At 35.9% G+C, this 21,158-nt stretch overlaps 1 protein-coding gene across 12 annotated transcripts in view; it reads right to left on the reverse strand.

Moving 5' to 3' along the window:
- The window catches only part of LOC113231130 (potassium/sodium hyperpolarization-activated cyclic nucleotide-gated channel 2), a 385,438-nt gene extending 371,962 nt beyond the window's left edge, over positions 1-13,476 (reverse strand). For all 12 annotated transcript variants that reach the window (XM_026465313.1, XM_026465306.1, XM_026465303.1 and 9 more), the window contains exon 1: positions 13,378-13,476. In XM_026465313.1, the coding sequence (XP_026321098.1) occupies positions 13,378-13,424 (47 nt within the window). In that variant the 5' untranslated portion in view covers positions 13,425-13,476. The remainder of the gene's footprint in view (positions 1-13,377) is intronic.
- Positions 13,477-21,158: the final 7,682 nt, after the last annotated feature.

Consider the following 21,158-nt stretch of genomic DNA (forward strand, 5'->3'; position numbering starts at 1 on the left):
CATTGTTACACGAGGGCACGAGGGCGTTTTTGCAAATAATTGAACCAATAACAGTTAATTGGATTTTTTACTATCTAACTAGGTGAGCTTTATACTTTCCGCGGTTTGGAATCATGTTCCTATAGAGGGAAAAGGAAGAAATATATAACCTACACATGTACTCGCATCTTTTTGTAGTTTTTGACGCGTCGTCATCTCCACATAGCACCGAAGTACATTGTAGTGTTTCGAGATTTTGAATTTAATTCCTTTTAAACAGTTTAAAACATGAATACATCTATTTTTCGAATTTTTTCTTTAAAAATTAACAAAGAAAAAAATTACATTTACAATTTATCAAAAGCGACAGGTCATTTCCTTCGATATAAACAAAAGGTTACTTGTATTTTATGCGATATTCAAATACGAAAACCTCGGCTAAGGGGAAGCAAAGATCGTGCCCGACAAGATGTCCTCTCAACCTCTGCCAAATGTTTTGTCCCTATCTCACATGTGTAGATTACCTATCTATCGGTCTCTTTTTCCCCCTCCAACAACCCAACTTCACCTGTTAAATTTCAGTGCAAAATTTCGTTAAAGGAGCATGTTTTACGTATGATTTAACATTTAAAAATTATTCGTTTACGCCAAAAGTAATGGTGATCATTAAATATAGTCGTTCTGTTAATGATTCTCGTAACTTTTCTAATAAAAAAGGCAATACGCGGTTATCGATTTGTTTATTATTATTTGCTACGAGGAGAATTAAATGTCAAGCAATAAAGGTTAAAATTAAATGTATAGTAAAAGTGGTGCCACGATTTTTATTTAAGACAGTCAATTTAGAGAGTATTCTATTAAGTCTATTTTTAAGTTAAACAGAGTTTGACAAAGTTTCGATTCCTTATACAAATAGTGTACATATCGATAATCGGTCTATATCGGTAATATAAACAGCGGGTGGTGACCATCGGATCTACAAAAAGCCTGAAATATCGGTTTGTTTGTAAAATAATATAAGTATCTCAAAAAATAGTTTCAATTCCAACGTGTTGTAATAGCTAAGAACCGTTATAGCCGTGGGGCGACGGCTTAAGAATACATTGTCGCCTCCCCATACATGCCCGTGGGGGTCGTAAGAGGCGACCGAGGGCGTCACAAGTGTCCATCTGCTTAGCATTGTGGTAGGCTCTGTGCCGACTGGATAGCGACCACAGTACACACGGCGGAAAACCCTCCACAGTGAAACGCTTTTGCGAATCGCGTTCAGGGATCAGTTGGTGTACATCCAGTGCATTTGGCCAGACCGGCAAAATGATAGTGACGGAGTGAAGATATTTGTGTTTTCCATCCGTTACTCTCATCTCTGGACTGTATTCGCACTTTCCATCAGGCGCGGTGCAGTCATTTTGTCGAGTCGCAATAAAAAAAAAAAAAAAAAAAAAAAAAGAACTCGACAGATAATGTAAGTTCATTACGTCTTCAAAATAGTGAATTTATTCGAGATAAATTTACGCAAAAATGCTACAATACACCTTTATCTTCCTAAAGGAAATTAGCTCATTCAAAATACAATCTACCACATGATTACAATAAATGGTCATACTTACGCTTATATAATTTGGTCGAAGATACAATTAGTAATAATTTTTATAAGGCACACACTCATAGCCCCGCACTGGGGAACCCTGTATCGCGGGTGCCATGGACACACCCATAGACAACCACAAATTACATCCAAACTCATGGGCGAAATAAATGTAAAGCATACAAACATTTCTCGCAGCCCTGGAATAGAACCCGGGACCTCTGCATGGCAGTCCAGCATGATAACTGTTCGGCCACGGAGACAATTGTTATTGTGCTTATATATATACAAATTATTTTTATTCGGGGTTTATGTATGCCCACAATATCGCCTGATGCTAAATGACTATGGGGACACATGTGTTCGGTTTTTGTATCAATAATAATGACAAACTAGTGTAGTATTTTCACAAAAACTAGATTAATAGCATGGCAGTAAAAAGATATTCCATAAAAATAGAAATATTGCTTTAGAATTTCCAATCAACAATTACCTTTTATGCAATGTTAAGAAAGATATTTCCAACCAATACAAGTGTATTCATCAGTCTTTTTTTCCGCGTCTTATTTTTACACCACTTGTAGGATGATATACGATAGTTCCATTTGTTATTAGGATGTAAACTCTACAGTAGCACAAACTGCAAAATTGTAAATCATGTAACAAAATTTAGTGTTAGATTTTATTTTCCGTCTGAGCCAATAAAATTCACACTTAGGATATTTTTCCATGTTACTATTAGGGTCTCGAGTTACTGATATAGATAGTTGAGTAATTTTCAGATTAACTTCCTCGGCCTGATTTCGATGGCAATGTGTATTATTTAAGTATTCTAGTACATTATCGTGAAATATTAAATAATATTTCAGGATATTACTAAATAATATAACAATATGTACATCATATTCTAGAATATTTAAATTATAAAAATTAGCACTGAAATTAGGTACAGAACACGAACCTGACATTAATCTAGTAACATAGCCTGTGATAGGCAAGTATGGAATGATGTAGGGCGTAAGCAGCTGAGCAAAAATAGAGCGTTTATTTCAGCCCGGATGAAGGGCCTAACAACGTCAGAGACGCTGGCACGTGAGGTGAAACGCAACGAGACGGGCCCTATTCCATTTCACGATAGCTTCCATATTGTGCAAGTCAACGGGATTAATTTACGTGGATTTGTAATGCTGGAATTGTGCTACTGGAATTATAACTATAAAAATGATGTTTTAAGACCGAATTTGATCTGTCATCTTGCTGGATCGGGTTTGAATTTGACTTTTAAATTAATATTTCGAGTGGCAGATGGTTAATAGAAGGAAAACAACGCCATACTATCTGCTGCCGCTTACACATAGAAAAAATGTATAATGGTCGGCCGCGACGGTTTGAAATCTGATAATTTAAAATCATTTCAAAAACAAATTGCCGATTTAACGAGGGAAAAATTAAGATATACAATATAGTTACCATAATAGTTTTAGTAAGGCAACATTGATCGTTAGTCATTGAATGAATAAATGCGATCACTGCCTTTAAACCAATGTTCCACAGACTAAAGTGTGATACTCCATTGAATAACTGTCATTGCAACTAGATTTTAGCAGAGTAACAAATATTATTATAATTGCAATATAATGTCAATGGAGTCTTCTTGGAATTACAATGATCAATGGATTCAAGACAATTAGCCGCTGGGGCCCAGTAGTTGTTGTTAGATCATCATCCTTAAGGTGAGACACATGAAAATTATATTATTAGAAATAACTGCCTCCGTTGCCGAACGGTTACCATGCCGGACTGCCACGCAGAGGTCCCGGGTTCGATTCCTGGGCCGAGAGAAATAGTTATATGGCAAACATTTATTTTTCCCGTGAGTTTGGGTGTAATTTGTAGTTGTCTATGTGAGTGTCCATGACACCCGCGACACAGGGTTTCCCTAGAACGGGGTTATGAGTGTGTGCTCGTTATTGTATGTGCGCGTTAATATGAACATGGTTTATTGTCGAGCAAGTGCCATTTAACAGTATAACAATGCTAAAATTAAGTATAAGTGTATCTTCGGTGTTTTGTAGAAAGGGTGAAACCGCTTTTAACGACTGTTTTAAAATATTTACGACTTGTTTTTTTTTATTATTATAATTTTTATATTATTTATTGCACAAAAACGGAAAAACGGAAAAAGCACAGATTACATTTAATAAAAGGGAAACACAAACAAAAGGTACTGCTTATTTCTATAAGACATTTCTTCCTGCAGACGTAAATACAGAACAAAATAACTACAATGACGGGCTTACGTGTACAAAAACAAAATTATATAATACAATTTTAATAACACTGAACTATTATAAACTAGATAAATAATTAAATAGATACACATTTCATAATAAAATACCTATAAAGTGGATGGAACAGTGGATTAACAATGCTCCTTAACTCTCGATTTAAAACGCTAACGATGTACTTTCGTGACCAGATACATATTACAAATAGTTTTAATGTTTTAAAATTCATTTTAGGTTTTAATTAATTTTAAGGCTTAAAATTGAAATTAATATATTTTAAAATAGTCGTGAAAAACTAAACTAACATGCTCCCCAGAAACATTTTTCGAAATGGCGCTTTTGCCCTTTCTGTAAAACACAGACGATATTTGATCGTGCTCAGAAAACTACAACGGAAACAATCAGAGTAAGATTTTTACCTTCATTCAAGTATTCTTTCTAACGACTCTGTGGCATCTTTCCTTTTTTCACAGGCTATTTAAATTTGAACGCTTGATTTTAATTTTTTAGGTCATCTATAAAACTGAACTTAGCTGTTGTGTTATTGTGATATATTAAGGAGAGCTCGGAAGTGCATTGTTTTATAATGCGACACGCCTGTCCATAACAGTTGCAGTGCCACTCAGAGCTTTAAATAGCAAAGATCTGAGGGGCACTGCCACTGCACCTGTTAGCTTGAAGTTGACAAGTTCCATGTGCCTGTAATTTCACCAGCACCCCGACCCTTCAAAACCAGAACGCTGTAATATGTATATGTAGTATAATAGAAATAAGTAAGGTGGCAGTACGGCAGTACTTCCCTGGATTAACTCTTTCACAATGAATGTAGTGGTATTTATGTATTTATAGAAGAATTTGTTGTTAAATTTGTGGTATTGGATTTATGGTATTTTACATTGTTTGTGGTTGTTTAGTGACATTAGCGAGAGCTCGGAATTGCATATGTAGTGGTCTACATATGCAATTCCGAGCTCTCGCTAATATCACTAAACACGCACCTATTTATGATGTCATTTAAACGTGAAAAATTACAACGTCCAACAACGGATACTAATCGTTAAATACTACTATCAAAAGATTGTTCATTTCACGAAAGGTGCTTTCAGAACCACGCGAGGTGACGACATCATACCTCTACCATGAGTTTAATATGACAGTTGTCGCTAGCGACCGCGTAAATTACTTCACAATTTTGTGTGGCAAATTATGCAGCCCCTAGCGGCCCTAGCAGTCACAAGAAGAAGCCACATTTTGTATACAAACATTTTACATGGTCGCTAGCGATAACTGTCACTGTAAACTCATGGTAGAGGCACTGATCACCACCATCGTGTAATATAACGCTCCTTAAGTTTCTTCTTTGTCTTGTTCGGTGACGTTGCAAATCAACCACAAAGAATTAATGCCTACAAAGCCCACGTCACGCGGATTATTCATGAAATCGAGCCAGTCAGGGTCACCGAAGGCAAGGTCACCGAAATTGGACCAGCAGATACTACTCCACGAAGCCGCGGCAGCCATTACATATATCATATTTTTATACAAACTTTACATTTATATTAAAGGTTCCGGCCCCTATTCATAGTGCCTCTACTTTTTTTATATCCAGTGACGAAACAAACGAGTCGTGAGCCGTCTCTTACCCTGAGATACAAGGTGACAAGTCCCATATGCCTATAATTTCACCAGCACCCTTCGCCTTTAAAACCGGAACGCAGTAATGCACATTATTGATTAGCGACAGAAATAAGTAAGGTGGCACTTCCCTGGACAAACTCTTTCACAACGAGCCCTACAGCTACTCGTACTACTTATGACTATGTCATCCAAGACTCATGCAGTTATTAGCTTTAAAGTACATTACGAAGGTAATTTTAAGCAAAATAAACGTAATTACTAAAGAAAATTACGCTGTTAAGAAAGTAATTTAGATTACATGACGAAGTTCAGCTGACTGTAAAAAATTACTTCACGACACAACGTATTTCTCACCAGTAACAAAAAATAATCTATTATTTATCACGAATAATCTATTTTACAAATTTAATCTTTTATTTATTTAATTTTAATCTATTATACAGCTAATTTCAGAATAATAATTAATTGTATACAAATTGTATAACATGTAACATATTATACATAATGTTCTACCCTGTCTGACCCAGTTGTAGTTTTTGTGGAATCGTCCATCTGGCCGACTGTGACCTGAAAATACTTAGTTTGCGCCCTTGTTTGCGCTCCGACTTGAAGTATTATGTATTTATTACATTTACAAAGTTATTTGCACGTAATTTTCAAATTACACCCTCATTTCCGAATTACGAGTACACAGGCGTTATGTACTCATATCTACCGGGGTTTTCATAAGGTAATTACTTCGGTATCCTACGATCAACTTTGAAATTAACAGGGCTCCTGATATTCCTCCTTTTAACCGTATTAATAATTAACTGCTAGTCGACGCTCCAAGAAAGTAAGTAACTAAGTTGTTTTAACATTTAGGTACTGTAATTCATCTGAATATTGTTATACTCCCCTTAAAGAAACATCTACGTCGTTTAATACCCGTAAAACTGCTTTAAAAAGAAATCTACAACGTAGCTACCTACTTAACCCATTAACGCCCAAATACAAATTTAGAGTTAAAAAAAGTAAATTTTTTTATGAACCTTTAGAAAATAGCCTATTTATGAGAAAATTACGAAGAAAAAAAGATTTTATTTTATTTTATACGAAAAGAATGCCGTCCTCAAATGGGGACAATGGGCTCAAGCGGTGTCAAAAAATTTGTAACAATATTTGTCGGTGCACAATGACTTGATGCACTTTTTATATTGCCAATGCGCTTATTTGTGGCTCAACAGCTATTTGCATATCGTAACTGTTAATACAACTTCTGAGCGTAGTGATCAACTCCAATGCACTGTAGATTTGGCACCAAAGAAGCTGCTGGATGTAAACTTTGTATTTGTGTCTCGAATATTGACGTGATATAACCGTTAAACTGCTGTAGCTGATCTAGCTTCGTATCATTGGTTAGGAGGTGTAAACACCGCGAATTAGCTAGTGCTAGATCCAGCTTGTAGCGGAACAAAAGACAACACCAATTTTTGCCTCGAGTGGCAGTGGGATACAAAAATATTGGTCAGCTTGATTTATCCTGCTGGTACGTTTGTAATCACGCGGGATACCCACGTCAACTTTCTGTTTATTGACAACGCTTCATCTTTCTATTTTTACCAGGGGAATTACATTATCATAATCAGAGCTCATCGTGCAAATACTATGACTTGAGTTCGTTCTATGGCTTGACTATTGTCAAGCCATAAAACGAAGTTGATTGGGTAAAATCGATAGTCAAAATTGGCACGGTTTTACTCTTCATGTGTATTACAAATCTGGTACTAGTAAATATTTCTTAGTTATTCTTTTGCAGACAGTTTCAGTTGCTCGATAACCAGTTTGCCATTCATTGTTGGATCTCGTTACATAAGTATAGTACTACTACGTCGGTGAGCGTTCACGGTTCTAGAGGAAATGCCCCCTAAATCTATCTCCACATCGTGGTCTTTCTAGTCTATTACAGCTCCAATAGCTTTCTGAAGCCTATAGTAATAATTGTGGCTGCCAAATACCCGTTGTGTCATTATTTCGTTGAAAATTACTTATAGATGAAAAACTAATAAACTACCCCATATAGATGTTAAGACTTTCGTAGTTATTCACTAAATATAAATTTATATTTCGGAACGGTTGCACGCTCGATTGTGACGGGTTGAGTCAACCCGTGACCATGGAGCGTGCAACCATTCCGGAATATCGGGAAAATAAAAAGAAGTCATACCGTGGTAAGAAACCTGATATTAGTGATAATCATAAACTACCCCATATGTGCCCAATGGCCCCAATTGGGAACACCGTTATATACCACCGTCCGAAGTTGTCAAAACACTATTTAATTCAATTATATAATTTTTATTTTATAGTATACGAATATATTTCAACAATACATGTAAAAAATGAATAAATTGTTGGTAACAACATACAGGAAAAACAACTAACTTTAGCGTTTCACGTGTGCGTAAATTAACCCCGCAAAAGGAACAGTAAAACCACTTTTACTTAATTCTAAACAATTTTTTTAAGTAATAAAATCAAGATTCACTATTTTACTTTACATATTCACTTTTCTAATGAGTATTAATAGTAATATAAAAAAAATACGGGTTCTCAAAGTAGTGTCCTCGATAGGGCACAGCGGTGATCTATAATATCATCCTACTATATTTAAAATGACGCATTTGCTTCAAAAGTGTCGAGGTTTAAAAGGCAATGTTTGCAAATAGCACGAAGCATTGCAAGACGCGCCCACACAATACAAGGAACGGTACTACACAGTCGAGAATAGCAATTTGCCGGCTGACGTCACCATGGCGTGACGTCACACGACCTTGGCTTCTGCCCAACTAAGCTCGTCTGCCAGTCAATACTCGCTGACCTTAAAATGTGGAAAATTGAACCTTGATTGGCACCTGTACCTACTCGTGCTCGTGTCTCTAGACAGGGAGAGAACGCTATTTCTATAGTTTCCCTGAACTGCGACATTTTCTAACCAGGTTGTTTGGATAATAAAAATTTCAGTACGTATCTCAACCAGTATTTAAGCCCTATGACGTAATATGACTTGCTTGCAGTAATTTTTAGTCCTATCTAAGATATATACAAAATTGTCAGTCTTCTTTTTATTTATAAGTTCATCTATTTTTATTTTATTTCAAAGTTTTATAACGTGTTGTACAAAAATATTTTTTTAACGCAATCAAGGAACCATTGTTGACTTAAAAACATTACCATTTGTCTTTATTGTTCATTTATGGTAACCAAGATTTATTTTCGACATTTAACGTTAGCAATATCGGTAAACAAACTGGATAGCGTCAAACGCAGAGTGTGTTCAAAATGAAATATCATTCGGGTGTGTCATCGCCGTCCCTCTTCGTTTATAGTCTAGTTACATCGTTCGACCCAATGTACTGACGTTGATTTGTAGTTCCGAATGATAAGTTTCCGCATACTGAACACCACAAAGAGATAGGACGCCAGTGGCGCAAAAAACTCCAGTTTCCTATAAAATGCTAGCCAATATATTCGTAAAAACTGATGAGAAATTGGTTTTTTTGTCTAATGCGCATTGATTTGATTTTAAGGTTCTCACTATATGAAAAAGGAACAAGGAACTCATTATATGAAAAATTATATATATTGGTGTCACATTATCCATACAAGAAAACTATTAATATTAACTAGGTACATTTTTCTTTCCACAAAAAAGACAACATTTTTACCAATATATTGTTAATCGAGGTCACCAAAACAAACGCCTGTTGTTCCTTGTGTTAAAGAAACAATACTGGAAGGTTAATTCGAATATCGTCCTACCGTAACCTGTGTTTAGTTACGACTTGAGGGAACGGTTGACACAGCGGAAATACATTCCAGCGGTCGAGATCCACTTGCGGTGTAACCCTTGCATGGACCAAGATCCTTGTATAGTGTATATATGTAAACCTGTACACACCCAATTTATTTAGTAAGCAGATGTCTGTGTTGATTTAAGGGAAATGAGGCCATTGGAGGAACGCTACGTGTAGTCTATTCTTTCTCAGTAAGAAACTTGCTTTGTTGTTCTTGCGTTTCTATTGGAGTTATTGCACCACTCTAAGCAACAATTTGTAACATTAAATAAATATAAATACTTACGCTTACGCTTTCGTTAAGTTTACGCTTTGGTAAACAATAATATCAAATGAATATATGTAAAAATTTGCTTATTTACATTTTCTTACTGATGTCCTTTAGAAAAGAGGATTTGACAATTTTACTGAACATCCGTAGGGTTAAATTCCCTCGCTAAATAACCACCTGCAGAAATAGTATTACGTCCATACGATACCCTTACACCATAAATTATCCCCTTAAGGTTAGAATTACATTAACGTCGTAGAGGAAGCTACGGTGAAGGCGTAGCCACGGAAACCCAACGCTACGAAATTTGTAGAACTTCTTATATGTCTCGCGTACTTAGTTGAAAGATATATGTAGAAGATAATATTCAGGGTTTGGGTTAGTGAGGTATAGTAAACCTCATACCATCCCAAAGTAGAATGACGTAGTGGTAATCTAATATGTCTAACTCAGGAAAAGCTGAAAATGGGTACATAATGAATGAACTTTCAAAAAGTTTAGCGATATTTAGTACAATTTTAAATTATAATAAATAAATTTATGTACCAGGACCACAGCTTTCAGAAAATAAAATGTTTAAAATTATTTAAAATAAAATAGTTTATTTGACATGCAATTACAACACATAGAAAATAAAATGTAAATTAATAATAATAAACAATAATCTGAGTACAGAGTACTAAAGAAACCGATCCCAAAAGTTCATAGAATGACATTTATTTACCAAGTTTTATTGAAATCGGTTACCGGAAAGTGCGTGAAACCGGAATAATCCCCTCGTTTGGGTGGCCCTTAATGGGGAAATATTTTCATCATTGCGACCATTACCGAGGCATCCTCTTTCTATCAAAAAAAGAATCTTCAAAATCGGTTCACAAATTCTTTATCGCTTAACAATAATAAAAAAAAAGTCGAATAGAGAACGTCCTCCTTTTTTTAAAGTCGGTTAAAAACACATTTCAAATTGGTCTATGACTCAGCTACGGAGGATAATGAAATACATTGTCCTCGCTGATATTCTGCCTTAGCTTTTAATGGTCAGGGACACCCAAAAATATATGTAATTAATTATATAGAATACACTAATAATTAAAAAGCAAAATATTATTATAATTCCAAATTATTAAAAACCAATATAACAACACACAAGTCTCGAATTATAAGAAACCTGCATCCCATGATTGCTTGTCAAGTAGCCATTGTAATAAGCATTAGACTTGTTCGTGCCGTCGCTTGATGTTATAAAAAAAAATACGTTTGAATGTCCGTAACAATAAAGACACTGCCGCTCTTACAGGAGGAGGTATGTCATTCCATATTTTAGATGAAACATATTTGAAGCAACTACGAGCTGCAGCGAATGACATAATCGCCTTCCTAATCATGACACCCTTATCGCGCAGTCCTTCATCATGCGTTTGTGTTTGAAGGTCATTGCGTAAATACATAGGCATTCCTTTTTTAAATAAAGAATATAAAAAACACGCATATCTAAGGCAATGTGAGTTACGCATACTGAGGATCTGATTCTTGAAGAGATGAGGTGTGATGTGATCTCTTCTTGGCACCGCATGCCATTTACATACACATGCATTCTGCACCCTCTGAACGGACATTACCGTTTTTTTTAAATAGACAAGGTCCATAAATTATCTTAAGTGGGACAATACTAGTGAGTTACATAATAGGGACCGAGTGGAGAAGTCAATAAATGGTCGGAATTCTAAGGTTATAAAATAAATACTTTGTTAAATGCCTATTAATTTAATTCAAAAATTTAATCTAGTAAAATAATATTATTATTATGTTTTTATTGCCATGTAAGTTGGCGAATGCACCCTAGAATTCAATAGGAAGCAATAAATATAACGGTTAAGCGTCATATAAAATCCGAAACAAAAATGTAAGCCGTGCAGAAGCCGCCATAAACGTCACATCAATTCTTTATTCGGTGAACGCAAAAGAATTACTGATCGAGGGAAACTCGACGCTTGTATTTTGTCGAGAGTTTTAGGACACTATATTGAGAGGAAAGATTGGAAATTAGGCTTGTAAACTTCATGTCTTTTTTAAATTCCACAGACAATCGTTTCGTACATAAAAATAAATATTGTATACACTATGAAAAAGAAAATAGAAAGATGAAAATTTCACACGACTTACAGTCCAGAGCACATTCATGTGTTTGACGTTCGTAACGGTCCTAAGACCGTTCTTATCGCAAACAGCTTACAATTCAATTGAAACGTTTTACGTGTCAAGCTTGGACGTGCTCTTTTTTACATTTATTACCATGATTGAGTAACAAACAATTATAACAACTTTTAAAAACCACTAAGGTTTGAGTCAATGCTGTACGTTGTCTACATCGACAATACATAAATCTTACTATAATAAAGTATACTATATGCTATACCATACATATTATTAGGTATACTATAATAATAGTATAATACCAGCCATTACAGCTAACAAATACACAAAAAAGAAATAAATAAAAATCAATAACCAGGACGGGTAATAAAGTACTCTTAAGCAAATAAAAAAGAAAACAAAAAGCAACTAATGGGCTGTGGCAATTACAATTCTACGTTTCTGCAGTGTTTGAATTGATTAAAAAGTGAGTTTTAAGATTCGGTTTCATATAATAGTCACGTTAGTCAGTATTTTACAGTATGTAATAGTCGTAATACTTTTTTCAATTCAGAGGGTAGTTCATTAATATACCGGGGAACCAGGTACGCCGCATTCCGTTCGTCGTATGTGTTGTTTGCTCGAATGGTATATCTTAACCTTGTACATATTGTTATTGCTGAACCTGAGGAAATATATTGAAAGAAACGAGGATGAGAAATATAGTTAAATAAGTCCGTTAACATAATACATGCTTTGCAATGATACATGAAAAAAACTTAAATGCAATGCAATTCACACCGAGCTTGACTAACTACTCATTTATTTACGTGAATAGAATAGGCAAATTATTTAGCCTCAAAGTCAGTCGACATTTGCTTCTATTGGCCCCGAGCACGTTTCTAACTCAACGCCCAATATCATCTACATGAAATATACATACATTAAGCGTCTATTAAAACCGCTAATTCCAATCACCAAGCTCACTTCCACCTATCAATCGAAAATATATTTAATGGCACTGTAGTAGAGTCCATTCTCGCTTACAATAATTGGTTCGTGGTGCTACGTAGATTTAGGTGCGGTAATTGAATATTCACCTCCCGATGGCTGCACGTTCGTTCAACGGTTTGATGACTACTACACAAGAATATATCCACTAAGTTCATAGCTTCATATTTTAGGAATAAGAACGTTTTAGGACTTCGCGGTACGAGAATAATTTAATAGGAATATGACCATAAGTTTATGATGCCATGGAAATATTATAGAAAGTAATGTCAACGGTTATTGAGCAGGAACGCCTGCGGATGATGTTGGCGACGGCCCAAACACATTACAGAATTTTTCGCTTCCTGTTGTGGAGTGTTCTTCTAAGGCACAAGTAACTATCTAATAGAAATAAAAAAACAGTATGTATCTAGTATTTATGTGTAGTATGTATCAATGTTGACAGGTTCAGGGAACGCCGCCAACTTTTATGACACCTCGTCGCGGTTAGTCAACTCAATTATCATTGTATCATTTCAGAATACGTAACACCAATAATAATTTAGCATATACGTCTTAAAATTTAATTAATAAATTTTAGATTAAAGTTTCAACACACGTAGAGTAAGGTATTGAAAGTATATGTTTACTTACGTATTGTTGGCGGACGAGAGCCGCCGGTGCAGGCTGCGCAACGACATGGCGTACCCCTAGCAGGGCGGGCTGCCACTGCCCTTGCCGCGCGGCCGGCGCAGCGCGCGCGCTCCGAAGAACGCGCCCTCCTCGTTGCAGGACTGCGAGCGCTGCGAGGCCAACATGCCGGCCGCGCGCCCCAGCGCGTGCAGCGGCCGCACGCGCGCGCGCCTGCCCCACCCGCACCCGGCCACCACCTCAATCTTGCCGCCCGACAGGCGCCCGCCCGCACTCACGCGCTGCCCGCCGCGCGACCGCCCATCGACCTTTCGCCGCACACTCGCCGCTTCTGCGACGTTCACTCCGATAGTACCACACACCACACTAACTAACTTTCTACCCTAGCTACGTAATTGAAGTAGTAGATTGAAGGCGTTTCGTCGTTTGTTCGGTTGGCGTCTTACTTTACTAATTTCTTAATTAATTATTGTTGTGAGGTTTGGCCCCGCGCTTTGGAGGATCTGAAACAAATTAGAATTTATAATTAGATTGGCCGGTCGTTTTGCGAGGTGTACGAGTCGAAAGGATATTGGAATTGATCGAGCTACGCGCTTCGCCGGATCGATTCAGGTGCGTGAACTGATAAAGCATTCGTAGCTTTTGATTGAGATGGTAACGCGACGTTACAAATGTTCTACGTTCCGGCGAGAATAGAAATTCGTGTCATGGTTCTTCATGTTCATTTTTAAATACGCGAAATCAGCCATAAACACATACTGAAGGATTTTTGTTTGAAACGTAATTAGAGCGAGCCGCGGACCAACTTTTAATGAAACGGTCAGCCGGAGGTCCGTCCCAGTTAATCCTTTGAAAGCTTCTAATCTCCACACTTCGACATAGGAAACCAGCGCGGGAAACACTTTTTGCATTGTGTCGAGTGTTCTCGTAAAATAGGCCAAGTGTAATTGAGACAAATGACAGAACGTAGCTTGACTGTACCCATGAAACTTTGTAAGAAAGAACAAAACACTTTTGAACAGAAGCAGCGCACTAACTCATATTTTGTCGTGTACTGAGTGGGGTCACAAAAGCCCATGAGTTTCCGTCATGTGACGTGTGTTCATCTCGAGATGGACATTAATAGTGACAAAATTTTCAATATGTCTCTCTGAAATAAACAAGTTTCTAGCAAGTGTTCCCCAATTGTTTTCAAATAATAATTGTCTAAGCTCTGCGGTCCTTCTAATTAATAAGTCTTTTCCCACTTCACAAATACTTTCTTGGGTTTAAGCCTTTCTATTTTCAAGTTAACGCATTTCCGATGTCCTAGGAGAATATTTCAAATAAAAATTACACACAACTGACTGAAATGACGTATTCCGTAAGTATTTTTTCCTAAAAAAGACGTAACATTAAATTAGGAAAAAATTGTAACTATATTTGTAATACTTACTAGAATATTATTTTAATGAAATAATGTTCTTCAAAAAATATCTGAGGGTAATTTAGAACAAGCGTCTCGCAGAGAGATTAGCGATCGCTGAATATTCCATTAAAAGTTGATCCGTCAACTCAATATTATTTACCTTAGTATTTTCGCCTGCTTTTGACGCCTTAAGTATTTTTATGTTGTTTGTTATTTCTATGTATAAACTCACTATAACTTGTTATTGAAAAAACTATGCTGTATAAAAACAGAATCTGTGCTTTTACGTTACTTCGAGCTGCTTTCCTATTTAGTTCACTTTAGCATTAGTAAATGCATTGAAAATAAAACATTTCTGATATATTATTAAATATTACAATTCCAAGTCGTTTTAAGACCGCTTTAGGCGTGTAGAATAATTATACTGTAAATTTTGAGAAAATTTGACCTAGTTATTCAAACTTAAAATTTTGTATTCATCAAGCTTTTCTTACTGTTACTAAAAGTCTACGGAAATAAAAAATATCAACGAGAATTTTTATCTTTGTACGAACCTCAAAATACTGTAATGGCTCACAATTTTTATACATAGATAGAGTATTAAAATGAAAATCAACAGCCACTGAGAGCCGTCAACGTATAAGCATTTCAATCCGAGCATCACCTTTGTTGAAACTTTGAATAATCTCCACCCTTCTCTCTGCTCTAAATACGAACATGAAATGAAAGGTAGCAAAATATTAAAAACTGTTCACCCAACCAGCCGACAAGTTCACATTAAACTTTTAAAACAAAATCCTATTTGTCCAAGTTACGGTACGAAAAAGGGGGCAGGGCAGATTGGCTTAAAGTGATCATTACGAATGGGCCCATATCTGTATAATAGGATCATGGAGATAGGAGTGAGACTGACAGGACGCCACAACGAATATAACAGGCAAGTGGCACGATTCTCAACGTTATTGTATTAAAGTGATCTTTATGATGCTGGGAACTAGGCCTATACTTTATTTAAACGGCGAATAGCAAAGTTAGTGTTGTTACCAGGCTTTGCTAAAACTTAATGAATACTATTTTGTTTTGTGGCAATTCTTAGCTTAGGATATTATTCTATTAAACTTTATACGTTTCAACTGGTATCACGGAGCATAATGTGAGAAATATTCTATCACAAAAATCATCTTAACACAAAACCGGTTATACCTAATCATATTACAACTTCTATAGGATAAGCGCGACAAGAAAAAGAGTTGAAAAATCCGACCAAAAACACCTAGAGGAGCAATTGGTCCATGAAATGAAGGGTGGCCTTCTAATGTCACTGAAACTTAAGCTCGTGGATTTATGCATACTTCTAGTTCTCATCTATGGTGCTCAGAGTTGCTCTTTGATAGAAACCCAGTTCTTCAAACTCAGAGTATGCCACTTAGCTATGGAACACAGTATACTAAGTGTAAAACTAATGGATCGTTCCGGAACATCACGCTGCTCACAAAACCCAATTTGTCCAGGTTTGGTTTTTTATGACATCAAGTGACGGCACGAATAAGTTATGCGCCTGGTGGTAAGCTGCACGCCTGTCCAAAACAGTAAAAATGCCGTGCAGAGCTTTAAATCGCTAAGATCTGAGGGGTACTGCCACTGCGCCCGCCACCCAGAGACATTAGTTGACAAGTCCCATGTGCCTATAATTTCACCAGCACTCTTACCCTTCAATACCGAAAGACAGTAATGCCCATATACTGCTTAGCGTCAGAAATAGATAAGGTGGCAGTACTGTCCTGGATGAACTTTTCACAACGAGCTCTACTGCTCCCAAAAAAATCTAACATTGAAGTGAGACTGGGCTGGTCACGTCTGCCGCAAGATAACCACCGAGTGGAAGCCTCACAATTCAAGATGGAATCGCGATGTACCACATCGGCGATGGCGTAATGATTTGGACGCCTTTTTAAAGGGCTGGTTAGATATTGCCCAAAACCGGGATAAATGGAAAAAGAGAGCAGCTTCACCCAGCAGTTTGATAAAACAGGCTCATAATAAATAAACAAGTGTGATTTCGACGATCTTGCTCGGTGGCCTAAAGATTTGCACTGTGGGTGCTGGATGAGGGGTGTTCTGGGTTGCTCTGATATTTATAGAACTGTTAATGCTCTAATTTGAGACCAGGTAAATGGTGTGGCTGTATGACATGACAAAAAATTGGTTTAGAAACAATACTAACGTTTCCTTGTTAATTTATTATAATAATAATAAATAACTAAAGAATCATTAGTATTATGTATAGGAATCCAGAATTGAACATTGAGTTTTTATGTGTTTGTGATCGGACAGACGGACTAGACCGGAACATTTTATATTATAGAAATAATAATAATAATATAAAATGTTCCTGTGTAACATCACAAACACATAATAAGTAGGTGTTGAATTCTGGGTTCCTATACACAATATAACTTTCTTATAAGAAAAGAATGAGAAAGTGTATGTAAAAAGAATGTATTTTTCTTTGTACCTGGAAGTAAGTACAATAAAGACGACTACAAAGATAAATTACCAGGCAACCATAAAAAGTTAGAGAAGGAAATCTATTCATTTGTATTTGCAACAGTATTCAGTGTCTGTGTTATTTAATCACGATTTCCAAGGGTTCCAGCACAAATGAAATGAGTGGTTAAAGATACTTTGTTTGGCATTCGTATAGCTTTGCTCAAAAGATTGGAATATCTTTTTAAGCCGCCTGCTGAGCACTTTAGCTATCCATATACATATTTCGCCCTAGCAGTGTAATGATTTCTCAGAGGTTCCAAGACAAGAATATTTATTAGTCCATACAGTCTACCACCGTAGACAAAATGTGAATTAAAGGTTTCTGACAAGGTATACCGAGTACCTACTCGGTATACCTTGTCATATATATTGGTATATTTTCTTGGTATATTTTCTTCATTGTCAAAGCAGTCGTGTCACAAGACGGACATAGTAGTTCCAAAGTAATTTAAAATATTACAAATCTGTGGCAATACGCTCTGTAACCAACAGCGAATACCTTCGAAATTGCTAATGTGTCCAACGAGCTTAGCATTCGGTGCTCGCTAAATGTGACAGAAATTCAAATATGGCCGACTGCGTTCAGGGAAATATGTTGAATTTCGAGGGGATATTGGGATACACTACCCTAATGCATTGTACGTTTGATGTCTTAGCAATAAACAGTTCTATTTCGTAAATTATAAAATGTATCTATGTTTTAAAGAAATTAATAATTCCTAACCCGCATTTGGGAAGCTTGGGATTGTTATTTTAAAAAGACCTGAGCCGAGTTACTACAGCAGCAGTGCTAATGGAACTTCAACAAAAAGAAAACTCAATTAATGTACAGAGTAAACTTTAATAAAAAAGGTCCAGTTTATAGGAAAAAATCCATTTTTTTAAGAGCTATCGAGTTCTTAAGTTTCGTGATTGTTATACATAGGAAATTAAACTATTTTTCTCGGATCTAAATTCCGTGTATTTGTTTTGTTCAAACAAACCAACGTTTCGGATCCTTCGCAGGTCCTGTAGTCACGGCAGACTCTTATAAGAATAGAGTCAGCCGTAACCATAGGAAAAATAGTTAGAGTCTACATAATATCGTCGGTGTTTTGTAGAAAAAGCGAAAGTGCCATTTCGAAAATTTAGCATAGGTAGCATATTTTGGTTTTTCACGGCTGTTTTAAAATATTAACGTCCTGTTTTAATATCAGTTTTAAAACTTAAACTTAGTTAAAACCAAAATTGTATTTTAAAGCAGGTGTTAAAAATTAAAACATGCTCCCTTTATGTTTTTTTCGAATTGGTGATTTCCCCCTTTCTACAAAACACCAATGATATGAAAAAGTATGTCATGTTTGAAATATAGCAAAATAATGCTAAACGTTATGAAAAGTTTTTTCGTAATTTGCAACCTACGTACCTTGTACCAATTGCAATACACAAAAAGGAAGTTATTAGCACAAATACCCATTTATTTTGGGAATTATAGTAATGAATCACAATCATTCATCATTTCTAAGGCGGCAACCGTAAATTTAATTTTAAAACAAATTATCGAAAACCACGGAAAAATCTTTAGGCGTCATTTTCTCAAAACGTTGATCATGTTGGTTGTCACGTTATTGCTTATCAGCATCCATATTATGGTAATTATACTCAGAATTCATTAAATTCAAAACGAGTATTATTAAATTTTACACGAGACTAATTTAATTACCTGTGAAGCAAGCATAATCCTCTCCTTTCGCATCATCGGAGTTAACGATATGCTCAAGATTTTTTATGAAGCTAATCAGTAGATTCGCTCTCCTTGAATATATTATCTTGGGTGTATTTTATAAGACACTTCCGTAAAGGATGGCATACAAGATAAATTATAATGATAAATATTTATTAAAAAAATGTATATTTCGCTTTATTTTTGGTTTACTAATATAAATTCAAATTTGTAATTTTCGTAACTTTTTTATATGATACCAAGTGACTGGACGGACAAGTCGTGCACCTGGTGGTAAGCGACACGCATGTTCATAACAGTTGCAGAACCGCTCACAGCTTTAAATCACAAAGATCTGAGGGGCACTGCAACTGTGCCTGTCACCCGGAGACATAAATAGTAAAGTCTCATGTGCCCGTAATTTCACCAGCACCCTTATTCTTCAAAATCGAAACGCAATAATGGTCACATTACTACTTGGCAGTAGAAATAGGCAAGGTGGCAGTCCCTGGACAAACTCTTTCACAAGAAAGCTGTTTCTAAAAACTCCATTTACTACGACATATCCTCATAATCTGACTCTTACCAATTTGCGTAATAGAATAATAATGTACACTTCAATTGAATAATTTGTGCAGTTGCAGCAATGACGCATATGTATAATAATCAGGATTTAATATCGGAAGTTTTCATAATTTGTTTTAGTTTTTAAGAAAATCTTACCACGAATCTTTAAACCACTTTAAAAAAGGTTTTTCCACAACGTAAAAAATATAAACTTCACAGAAAACACATATTTAAAACGTAGTGTATGGGATAAAATACGTTGAATAAACAGTCAACTCTTCTGATATTATTTATTTTATTTTATTTATTTACTATATTTTATTTATTTTACAGCTGTAATAAAAATTTTATATAAACTAAATAACAGAAAGCCTATTACAAACCTCCACATTTAAATATCAAAATCACAAAACTATAATTATTTCTGATTTTACTTACATTTTTAAGGTTTAAATACGTCATAAATACAAAGACCACATATTTTCGGTATCATATACACGTATACCCATGCATCTAAAAATTTATATTAATATTTTATTATAATATACCTACACATTCACGTAATATTCACATTCGATACTTATGCGTATCTAAATTGTATTATTAATTGATAAAAACTGAAAATTAACTTCTAAATCAATACAGCGTGAAGTAATGATCCCTTAATTAGATCATTAATGAATTTCCAATCACTGTTCTCAATTAAAAACATACATGAAACCTCACAAAACTCGAATTTCGCACTCGAAGGAAGAGGCGACGTGTTAAATCAGTCAAGAGAAAAGTCGATGATTGATTCGCCTTCGTGGACGAGCGAAGGAGGGTCGTACTTTGATTAATGACTGAGCAAGTAAGCTGCTAGAAAATAAACCTTAGAAATACTCCTACGTTTTCTACTTCACCTCTCTCTTCTGTGTATTATCAGTTTTATCATCAAAAACGTAGAGAAATTTTAAGGGATCAAATAATATTGTGATCGGAGCTGCGTAATTTTCCTAACTGATATTATAAAAATAACCTATATAAGGACTTTTGTAAATTGTCACGGGTCTTTCTAAACTTGTCTTTACAAATATAATGGAATTTCGACTCAAAATTTACTCAGAATAGTTGTCTTAGATGACTCGCTAAGTAACTGCGTGTATTTTGCGGACATGTTAATTTGCTGTCTTTAACCGGGTAGGCATAGTTAGGTTAAGTAGTGCACGGTGAAAGAGATTAGTTAGCAATAATTTCATTTAGATTCACGTAGATACAGAGACAAACTTCGTTCACGTTGTGACTCATAGAATACTTTTCTTCTGTTTTATTGCTTGTGACGGGTCGAACAAGTCGTGTGCCTGATGGTGAGCCACACGCCTGTCCAAAGACCGGAGGGGCACTGCCACTGCGCCCGACACCCTGAAACATAAGTTGACAAGTCCCATGTGCCTGTAATTTCCCCAGCACACCTCAAAACCGGAACACAACAATGGTAACATTACTGCTTGGCGACAGAAATAGGTAAGGTAGCAGTACTTCCCTGGACGAACTCTTTCACAAGGAGCTCTATTGCTA

Source organism: Hyposmocoma kahamanoa, unplaced genomic scaffold, assembly GCF_003589595.1.
Source record: "Hyposmocoma kahamanoa isolate Upper Pololo Valley unplaced genomic scaffold, ASM358959v1 64, whole genome shotgun sequence".
Taxonomy (NCBI): Eukaryota; Metazoa; Arthropoda; class Insecta; order Lepidoptera; family Cosmopterigidae; genus Hyposmocoma; species Hyposmocoma kahamanoa.